At 45.9% G+C, this 11595-nt stretch overlaps 1 protein-coding gene across 1 annotated transcript; it reads left to right on the top strand.

Moving 5' to 3' along the window:
• Window positions 1-3582: 3582 nt before the first annotated feature.
• On the top strand, window positions 3583-4200 carry LOC119435543 (uncharacterized). The gene has a single exon (XM_037702367.1). It carries the CDS (start codon window positions 3583-3585, stop codon window positions 4198-4200), a length of 618 nt encoding a protein of 205 aa, XP_037558295.1.
• Window positions 4201-11595: the final 7395 nt, after the last annotated feature.

The following is an 11595-nucleotide window of genomic DNA, read 5'->3' as shown; positions in this document are numbered from 1 at the left end:
ATACAACATATGGCATATCCATAGGTGCGATCCAAAATGCGCACGTTTTAGGGAGCAAAAGAATGTGAAATTCACTTGCAAACACGATGACTGCGTGCATGTGGAGTTCCCCAAAAGTAGACACGGTGGCAGCGCGGATGGTGGCGATAAGGCAGGCACCGACAAGCGACGACGCAACCTTTAAGCATCGGACGCGCTGTGCGAACCGTGGGATGCAAGCGCGCACAGGCTGTAAACGTACACTTCAGAGGTCTTCGAATTTCCTGTGCCACACCCTCTGTCTCGAAAGCATAATACTTTTTTATCCAACGGCCGTGGTACTAGAGGTCAAACAACGAACGCGCTTTGAGATCACAGCGCGTTGAAAGAGTTTCGGTTTCAGCAACAGCCGCAACATTACGACAGCTAATCGCTGTCTCAGCGGCTGCTCCCGACACTCGTCTTGCAGAAGCATGCCATAAAATTCTTGCCATGGAAGTCTCCCAATCCTGCAGCTCTCCTATGTTCAGTGAAACAACGAAGGTCAATGAGAAATGAAAAAAAAAAATGAAACAGCAGTTACGCGCCCATATTATACCTTACTTCTCACCTCGTCATCTGCAAAGATGCTGCAAATTATTTAAAAAAGGTATTGTTTGTAAAAATAGCGAAATTAGTAATAACTCTTACTCATAGGTGACGCAATGAACGCCAAACCAGTGTTTGAGTGTGTGCGCGCGTGCGTGACCTTGTTTTGAGCAGTCTTTTGCAACAGTACCCATAGTGTGCCGTAAGTTTCGTAGTGGCAATTTTGTTAATCGTACGCATTATTTATTGTTTACGCGACAAATTAGGTTGTCCTTCAAAACTTATGTTTCGTATGAACAAAAATTATCGATAATTTATTTTTAGTAGCAAAGGTTTGGCCGGCACTGCTGCGACCGGGTCGCAGCCATGTAGGAAGAAAAATATAGGAGGGAGCATTACGTAACGCAGCCAGTCTTCGCAAGCGAACGCTTCGTGTAGCCAGCAGTGGTGGCCCAACCTCTTGCGTCGAGATCACGGAGAATCGATATTTGCCGAGACGTTTGGTTACCGGTAGTTTTTATTCGGTGCGCGCTCAGCCGGCAGCTGCTCACATGCAGGAAGGAAAACGATTTTTCCTTCCTGTTGGTGTTTATTTCAAGAGTTTCGAATGGGTAATTAGTTTACTGCAACCTACACGGCAGATAACCCTACGAACCTTCATACTTCGTGTAGCTGTTTAACGCTTTGCCGTCGCTATAAAATTCCTCGCCTTTCATGTGAAACTGCCAATTTAACATTGTTTTACAGCGATTGATATATTCTAACCTTTTTTGAAAGATGTCAAAGTAAAACTGGATGTTCCTCCTGTGCTTCTTTTTTACTATTAAGCTCACATTGAAGGCTTCGTCGACCTCGAGGATCATACACCTGCTGACCAGAAGAATGTGCTGGCAGACCATGGCATGGTTGTGCTGTTTCAGCCATTTACTGGTAAGCTGATATCTTTTTTTGCTTCTCAGCCATCAAATACGCAAGGCGTGTGCTCTTAGAAAATACTTATACCTTTATGCAGGAAACTGGACAAGAATTCTTGGCGTTTTTGCCTCCAAGGGCAACGTGAAATCCGTGACACTGGCGAAAACCATTGTGGAAACGGCCGTCCTTGCTGAAAAAGCTGGCCTCTTTGTAGACTGCATAACATGCGACGGCGCCAGCTGGAATAGGAGCATGTGGCGGCTGTTGGGAATACAGGGTGAGATTTTATTTGAGTGTAATATGCCAAGTTGTTCTTACAACGTGGTGCCACTGCAGCACACGGTTTGCAATTTTTACAGGTTGTGATAAAGTAATGACCAGCCGTGGTGGCGCAGTGGCTTTTGTGTTGCGCTGCTAAGCCCGAGAGCGCGGGATCAAATCCCTGCCACGGCCACCGCATTTCGATGGAGGCGAAATACAAAAACGCCCGTGTACCGAGCATTGGGAGCCCGTTAAAACAACCCAGGTGTTCTAAATAATTCGTAGTCCCGTCCCCCACTACCGCGTGCTTCATAATCAGGTTGTGGTTACGGTACGTAAAACCCCACAATTTAAGTTTTAAGATAAAGTAATGATTGTTACTTCTCGGCATGTTTTTTTTTTTTTTACAAGGTTCTGCAAGCCACGTTCGGAGCAGCACCAAGCACACAGTCGATCCGAAGAGGCAGCTGTTTGTGTCGGATTTTCCACACTTAATGAGAAACGTGAGCAATGGATTTGTTGCAAAAGGGTACCTGACACCAGCTTGACATGTCCACAGTGGTATTGTTCAAGTAGCTAATGAAGTAGATCGGAAAGTGTTACAATAAAGGTGGTGCGGAGCATTACAAATTCCCACATTAAGCCGAACTGTCTCGAAAAAATTAAGGTGGACATCGCATTTCAGCTCTTCGGCGATCAGGTCATCAAAGGGCTTTTTGTGTACAGGGAGCGCATTGAGTCTTCGTATAGGACTGCGCACCGATTGAAGATTTTGTGAAAGAAATGAATCGCCTGATTCGTGTCATGACATCACGGACAAGCAAAAAGGCGCTCAAGCCTGGCAGTCCAAACATGCACTTCTTGAAAGGGTTTCCTGAGTATTTGCAAGAGTAGGAGCAGCATGCAAAACCATCTGGTGGTGGTTTTTTTTTTTTTTTTTTTACACAAAGCACAGCTTCTGGACTAAGGGTTACCATCAAGAGTACCCTTGATCTGTTGTCCTACCTGATATCTACCGTGGGCTTCAAATATCTTTTAACGTCCCGCTTAAGCCAGGATAAGCTAGGAAACCTTTTTGGAATAATTAGACAATCACCAGGGTGCAACGATCACCCAACAGTTTCGCAGTTTCTCGTGACTGTCAATTTACTGGCATTTTATAATCTAGCCAAACCACCCAGCATTTTCTTCCACACAGCAGATTGATAGAGAACTCACCGCTTTTCGGGAGAACTCCCCTTCTCTCCGACAACGGCTTGTGCCTCAACCATGCTCGCCTGAGCCCTTGTGGTGCGATGTCTCAGCAGACCTCTCCCCCCCCCCCCCCTTTGTTCCGGCTTCATTACGTCGCACCGTTTTCCCCTCTCTACACGACATTTGTCACCCAGGCACTCGGGCTACTCAGCGCCTTCTCACCGTGCTAGCCCGGAATTAACGGTGATGTGCGTGCTTGGACGCGCACGTGTCTACCCTGCCAGACGACAAAAGTCTTCCGTCGTACCAAGACGCCTCCCCAAGCCTTCCTTCCACCCGGCCGTCGTTTCGACTATGTTCACCTCGACATTGTGGGCCCTTTACGCGTGTCTCAAGGTTACCGTTATATACTCACCATGGTCGACCGTTTCACACGCTATAGCAGGAGGCTGTTTCCATTCATGACATCACTGCTGAGACGGTTTCCCACACTTTCATTTCTGCGTGGGTATCTCGCTTTGGTTGTCCAGGCACCGTGAAACAGACCGTGGACGCCAATTTAAGTCCTCCCTGTTTGCTTGCATTAATCGCATTCTCGGCGCCAAGCATTGCCGTACCACTGCGCATCACCCCTGTGCCAATGGCATGGTGGAACGCCTTCACCGACAACTGAAGACCGCCCTCACTACCCGCCTCAATTGTGCCACCTGGGTTGACGCCTTGCCCCTTGTGCTCCTGGGTTTGCGAGCCGTCCTCCGGGCAGACCTACAGTGCTCAGCAGAAGAGCTCGTGTATGGCAGTTCTCTGAGTCTCCCCGGAGACTTTTTTACATCGACGCAGCTATCAGCCCAGCCACAACAGTTCCTACAACGCCTCCTGGACTGTGTTAAAGATCTCCGACCCACTCCACCCCGTCCATCCCGCTGCAATACAATCTTCGTGTACCCCGACCTGGCCACTTCAACACACGTTTTCGTGCGCCGAGACGCTGTCCGACCACCGCTAACCCCAGCCTACGACGGACCATTCCTCGTCCTCCGCCGCACCCCGAAAACTGCCACCTTCCTACAGAACGGCCAGGAAGAGACTGTCATCTTGGACCGCCTCAAGCCGGCTTACGTGGAAACCGCGACAGAAAGCCTCGCACCGCCGCCCGACCTCGCGCTAGAGTGCCACAGTCGGCCCTCCGTCCGGTTTCGACTTCCAGTCGAGGCGGGGGGCCCTGTAACGCCCTCCTTTGGGCGGCGCGTAGAACCCGGATAGCGCACGCCCGCATGAGAAGAAAAAAATCACCGCATATCCACGAAGTGAATGATGATGAGTAGGCGAAGCAAAGGGCGATCATTCGGGTAACCGTGAATCACCCGTATATATATATATATATATATATATATATATATATATATATATGTGTGTGTGTGTGTGTGGTGTGTGTGTGTGTGATTGTGGTTTGTTGGCGCAAGGGCCAGATATGTGGCCAAAGAGCGCCAAGACGATCGTAATGGCTTGTTAATGGTACATAATAGTACCATTAACATCCGTTAATGGTACATAAATAGTACCAGATGTGGCATGGCTGTAAATGGGCCTAAAAACAGTCGCTGTAAAGTGCGTAAAATCTATACGTAATAAGATTATGGCAATGACTAATTATGTGTACTATGGGCATGAACAATGCATTGCGAAGGAATGGTACGACTTACAAAATATTAAACATTCAAGAATTGGCCAGAAGCACAAGTGCCTAAACAGAGCCCTTGAAACACAAGGGCCTGGAGGCATGTGCTATAAAAAACTATCACAGCAACATCCTCTAGAGGAGGATGCGCTACGAACTTATTGGGCTAATAACATGTAGCACAACATCTTTCAAGAATGCGAGGACTGCGTTGGTGTTAAAAAGCGGTTCTTTACCGAGAAACATAGCGGGATGAAGAGGAGACAATAGCGATATGCTAGCGGAAAATGTTTCTTTCTTTCTCTTTCGGCTTCCCGACCTCCAGGAGGACGTGGAGGACGGTGAGCCTCATGCCACATCTACCACAGGTTGGAGGATCATTACCATTCAATAGAAAATTGTGAGTACCATATGTGTGTCCTATTCTGAGACGACAGAATAGGACATCAGTTCGTCGTGTTTTAGTTGTACAAGGCCAGAAACCTAACTGTGGCTTAATCAAGTGGAGCTTATTATTTGTTTCGGCGTCCCACAAGCGTTGCCAGTGGCTTCGCAGTTTGTTTCGCAGGAAAGGCTTCAGATCTGTAGCAGGGGCAGCAGCGGGAAGACCAGTACCTTGCAATGCCATTGATTTGGCGATTTCGTCGGCAAGCTCATTACCCTCGATTCCTCTATGGCCGGGAACCCAGCATATTATTATATGTCTATGAAATAAGTAAATGTTGCACAACAGTGAGTAAAGCTCAATAAATACAGGATTTTTATGATTTTGTAAAGAAGTTAGTGCTTTTACAAGACTTAACGAGTCTGTGAATATTATTGCTTTTTGTAGTTTTAATTTCTTTATATGTTTCACCGCAGACAGTACTGCGTATGCTTCTGCTGTGAAGATACTTGTTAGAGGGTTCAATACGTCAGATTTAGAAAAACAGGGGCCAACAGCCGCGTACGATACGCCAGCATGGGACTTGAATGCGTCGGTGTAGAATTCCGGTCACGAGTACTTCGATTGAGGTTCGCGGAAAAGCATAGCAATTTCGAGCTCGGGAGCATACTTTGTGACCTCTACAAAGGATCAATCACATTCTATCACCTGCCACTCCCAGGGCGGTGACATCTTAGCTGAAGGCATTAGACGATGTTCTAGCAGTGGGACATCCATTTCTTCGCTAAGTTCTCTTACACGCAGTGAGAAAGATAGAGGGTCGATTATAGAAAAGCGTTGCACACTTCAAATCATTAACGGTTATAGAACAAGGATGTTCCCAATCAGAGTGCACTTTGAGAAAATAGGTGAAGCTGATGTATGTTCTCTGGAGATGGAGTGACCACTCGTTTGATTCTGCGTATAAACTTTCGATGGGGCTTGTTCTGAATGCGCCAGTGGCCAGGCGGATACCTAGATGGTGGACAGGATCTAGCATTTTTAGCGCGCTCGGGGCGGCAGAGTGATACACCACGGCGCCATAATCCAACGTGACCGAATGAGCTCTTGTAAGATTCATTAAACATTTTCGATCGCTGGCCCCAGGATGTGTAGATAAAATTTTCAGTAAGTTCATTGTTTTAGGCATTTCGCCTTGAGATGTTTTATGTGGTGGATGAATAAGTTTTAGAGTCAAGTATGATGCCTAAAACTTGTGTTCTTTGTTCATAGTATTTTTCCATAAATTCGATAATGGGATCTGCAACGAGACCTTTCTTCCTGGTGAAAAGACACAAGAACTTTTGTGGGGGTTTACTTTGAACCCGTTTTCGTCTGCCAACTTAGACACTTGTTCAACCCCTGCTGTACCTGTCTCTCGCACACTGCGAGGTTACAGGATTTGAAGCCTATTTGTATATCGTCCACATAGATGGAATAAAAAATAGCTGGTGGTAACGAAGCACGAAGCGTGTTCATTTTGACGATGAAGAGTGTGCAACTGAGCACGCTACCCTGGGGTACACCAGTTTCCTGTATAAATGTACGCGACAGTGCATTACCTATTTTAACCCGGAATGTACGATTGTGTAGGTAGCTTTCAATAATTATTAACATATTACCGCGGATGCCCATTGCCGACAGATCACGTGGGATTCCGTAACGCCAGGTCGTATCGTACGCCTTTTCCATATCGAGAACACGGATAAGACTTGTTTATGTATGAAGGCATCATCGAATGTTTGCTTCGATGCGCACGAGATGGTCGGCTGTAGACCGTCCTTCTCTGAAGCCGCACTGATACGGATCAAGAATTTTGTTTGACTCAAGGAAGTGTAAAAGGCGACGGTTTCCATTTTTTCAAAAAGTTTGCAAATACAACTTGTGAGGGCTATTGGGCGGTAACTTGTTACTAATGTGGGGTCTTTACATTGTTTCAAAATCGGAACGACAAGGGTTCATGTTATAGCGTGCGATGTAGCTGATGTTACCTAACAGGTAGCATGCCCAACATGCTACCTGTTGGGCATGCTACCTAATTACATCAAGGCTGCCAGATTCGAGACCCTCGTATTGAAATACGAAGAAGAAGGTGAACCGAGGGCTCGATTTGTTAATCATAACCACATAAAGCCAACAGACAATGATACCAAGGAAAGCATCGGGGAAATTAAGTGTATTTGAAAATGGAATGTATAAAATAATGAAGAAAACGGAAATGAAAGTGGACGAAAAGATAACTTGAAAGGCAGCCTTGATGTCATTAGGTAGCATGCGAGGGTTTATTAGCCACGTGCCTGCTCTCCCAAGATCACGTGTATCGTGACGCCATCGGGCTAAAAAGGATGTTCCACATCCGCCCACCATGGTTCTGAGTGGCACTGGCTAACGCTCCTAGGGCTAGATCTTGTAAATATAAATACCCAAGTTAGTGGACGAATTGATGGCCGTCGCCGTAGCACAATTGGTAGTGCAACGCAAGCGTAATGGGGAGGTTGCGGGTCCGGCTCCCGCCGGCGGCAAGTTATCTTTTCGTCCACTTTCATTCCCTTTTCTTCATTATTTTATACATACCATTTTCAACTACACTTAATTTCCCCGATGCTTTCCTTCGTATCATTGCCTGTTGGCTTTATGTGGTTATGATCCCTCCTGTAGTGTATTTCCTCCATGCCGGCCTGTTGCAGAGTGCCATATGTTTTGCACTTGTACTAGACGAGCCCCAATGTTGCAGTTAGACATGTCTGGAGTATGTCCGGTGCTCCCTGAAAAGTAATCGTCGAAGAGCGTTTCTTTGGATTCTTTTAGTGGCACGAGCACCGTGTGACACTTTTGTTTATTGCGCAGCAACTTCCGGTTAGGGACCGACTTCCGGCTTGTCACAGAGGTGGGACGACATTAGAAATAATAAAAAAATAAAAACAGGCAGATCTCGATTGTTCTACGTATGGTTGATTATAGATATGACATCAGAGCACGGGTTTAGTACAGTAAAGAGTTGATTAAGTATCAGGAATAATTACAGACAATTAAGGAAAGTCTAATTGCCGTACACCAAAGCACACAATCCTACACTTTAGATACCTAGCCCATCAGTACAGGTTCACGTGAAACTCCAAGACCAGAAGTGACCTCATCAGTGACGTCACACTTAAACCAGGGGGACCCGGTCATTACTAATTAAAATGAAAACAAGCTAATTAGAGCTACACACCACCTGACACAAAGTTCTGTTCGCTCGCTCCTCCGAGTTCGGTTTCCCGCTCTACACCAGGGTACACCAACGTCGAGGTGCGAGTGCCACTAGCAGACACCTAAGTCAAGGATTAGGGTCATTTCTCATTTTTATCTCCAGATAATATGCTGCCGGCGATGTTAAAGCTCGTATAATATACGTAGTCCGATGTCAGTTTTAAATTTCTCCCTTTATTTCGCCTCAGGATTATGAGACACTATATTTTAATGAAAAGGTCGAATGTAACATTAATCTAACGACACGTTCCAATGTTCGAAGTATAACTGGAACGCGTTCCTTTCGCATTAAAGGAACTAGTAACGCGAACTCGTTTCAATATTGGGAAGTATAAGCGCCGACTACGGGGGGCTCGATCCCACTCCGGAGTTTTCCCGAAAGGGCAGAGCCCCCCCCCCCCCCCCCCCCGGCGATCCGTAGGCCACCCAAGGTCGATCCAAATGGTCGCGAAGCTTCGGACGAAAAGCGGTTCAGAACGAATTGTCACCGACATCAGCAAGGGTGGTTATGGGAGCAGCGATTGAAGCACGACTATGTTTGGAGGGAACAAACATTGGGAAAGAAAAAAGCGTTTTTTAATTAAAGTGAGATACAGTTAGATTGATTCAACGAAAATAAAATTCCTAATCAATTTTATCGACGCATGGAGAAAAAAGAACAACTCTATTTTACTTCATCATTATCAATAAATACCTTTTTTCAGCGCCCACCGTAAGAGCGCCCACCACCGCTATACGCCGCTATTGCCGCTCTCACTTGCAATGCAATGCAGCTCTTGAAGTGGACAGAAAGGCGCACTCGTAAAGTTCACGCCCCCCCCCCCCCCCCCCCCACCCTCACATGTTGTGTTGATTTGCTTGTTGGCGTTTGTCTGAATTTGGTGACACGGGTAGTTTCATTGTTTCTTAACCTGTTCAGTCAAAAGTTGTGAGTTGCGACCACCAGATAGTTGCTTACTTTAGTTGTTTTCGTGGGACAGCGCTGGCCGACGGGCTTGGCATCCGGCGAAAGGATGAGCGCTCAACTCTACGCCCAAAGCGTTCGTCGGCTTCCAAACAAAGTATATTCCGTGCAGCGATGCGATTTCGACACCCGTATGGCTGAACTTTTCTTGGATCGCTTTCCGCGCTGAAAGCTCGAAACGCCCATCAGGTCGAATGGCGGGGCATTTGAATATACAGCTCTAATGGCAGGCCTTCGAAAACAAATTTCGCGCCTTTAAAAACAAAATGGCGTCACTTTTGTTTTTAACGGATATGACGTCAAATTATTTTTTCTTCCGCCGGAAATGTTCCCTCCTCACACAGATGGCGCTAAGCCCTATAAACCGCTAGAATCACTGGAAAAACAGAGTACCGCAAAGGTACGCGGCATGCCGGCAACATTGGGTGGCGGCAGCCATGTTCCTTCCAGACCGCCGACGCGCTGTAGCGTTGCCAGCGTGCATTGAGTAGCGTTGACTTAACTGACGGATTTCCCCCCTAGATTTCGAGTCCCGTTTCGCGAAACTGGATTATTTTTGTGTTTTTCTTCAAGTGGATGCCACAAGTGACATCAGGATGTCGACGGAAATGAACGTACTGCGCGGTAAGCGACGGAATGTATAAAATGTGCGGCGATAGTTCCGATGCTCTACGTGTCGCTTTTGGACTTCGTCTTGCGTCAAGTGCTATGTGCAGAGCTGCTGCAAACATACTTGTATGCGCCCAGTGAATTCGCTTGAAACGTCTTTTACATGAAAACTGGGCCCTGAGGTTGTGTTTGCGCTAAAAACGCAGCTTGACAGCCGATGGAATATGCAGTGGGTGTTCAGGTTGCCTTCATAGTGCTCGTTCGCGTCCTTTCGAAGTACAAAAGCAAGCAAATGTAAACAGCTTACTGCTGCGCTTGTTTATCTGTATAACCTGAGCGAAGTGTAAGCAGTAATTTTTATGTAGATTTATAAAGTTGCCTGTCACGTATCAGTGATAAAACGCCAGCAGCCTCTGCAAGCAAACTTCGCGTCTTGCGGCTACTGGCGTGTTTGCGAATGCGTGCTTGTAATGTTCTCGTCGATTTGTGAAATAAGCTCTCTGAAGGTAACGTCGTAAACGACTGGTTAACAGCTTTTAATTCACGCGAAACTCAAGCAGGTATCCGCATACGGCTATAAAGAATGTGTACGAATGTTTTTTTTTTTACCTTTGATAATGTCAACCTTCTAGTGCACTTATTTCCAATCTGTTACTGTGTTCTGGAATATTGTGTTGACATTGCCAGTACTAAACAGTGGTGCGGCTTTCCTATATTTATTTTCGATCATGCTCCTTTTATTGTATACCCTTTATGTGAATCGGATCATTAACACAAAAAGACGTTTTCGAAAAAAAAAAGTTGCGAAGACACGGTAAAAACTAGGTTTCTGAAACGGAATTGTAACATTGAGCACTTCTATTTTTTAAATGATGTTCTTGTCGCTGCACTCACGGCATAACAAGATGTATGAGGCTGTTTATAGAGGTGCTGTGCCAGTTGACAAGCATTCGTAATCATGCTGTAGCAGGTTTGCAATAAAAATTACTATTTTACAGCCTCCCTGTATAAGGGACACCATACCATTTGTCCCCGAATTGCTTCATGCTGTCAGCAAAATTCCCATTTTCAGAACAGCATGCAGTCACAAAGATGTGGAGGCAAGCAACATATTTATTTCACAACAGTCACAACAACAATTTATTTCGTCAAGCATGACAACCGCATACCGGTCTTCCGATTCGACTCTTGGTTTCTGAAAATCATCGGGAATGAAATGGTCCTATAGTTTGTCCATGGAGAAAAGAAAGAAAATAGGAATGTTAATAAACCTACCCTGTGACTAGTGCTTAAAATATCTAAAGTGTAAGTAGTCGCAAAAAAAAAGTCAGGAAATCTATAGAAGACATTTTGAAGCACATTTTCTGTATAGACCTGGTGCCTGTTTAAAACACATTATTCGTGGGAACCACCTCCTTTTACTCTGTAGCACAACATGTTCACTTGAAATGCATGTTTGTTGTTTCCATCGAGCCGCGCAAATCAAGCACTGCAGCTTGCTTGACATGTATGTACGTTTTCTTCAAACGCGGCGCGCAAACCGAATGAAACAGTGGAGAGCTTGCTAGAAAGTTCGTAGTGCGATGTTTTAAACAGCACTAAGTGACTTGAAACATAGGTACTGGGTAATTTTCAATAGCGTAAAACAAAGCAAGCCGCGCGAACCGAACAGTTTGCTGGAAACAATAGCGCAAAGCAGAGCGGGCCGCGCGAACCGGAGACCTTACTTGA

This window comes from Dermacentor silvarum, unplaced genomic scaffold (assembly GCF_013339745.2).
Source record: "Dermacentor silvarum isolate Dsil-2018 unplaced genomic scaffold, BIME_Dsil_1.4 Seq783, whole genome shotgun sequence".
Classification (NCBI taxonomy): domain Eukaryota; kingdom Metazoa; phylum Arthropoda; class Arachnida; order Ixodida; family Ixodidae; genus Dermacentor; species Dermacentor silvarum.
Note: the sequence above shows the minus strand (reverse complement) of the source record. Positions and strands in the feature narration are given on the sequence as shown.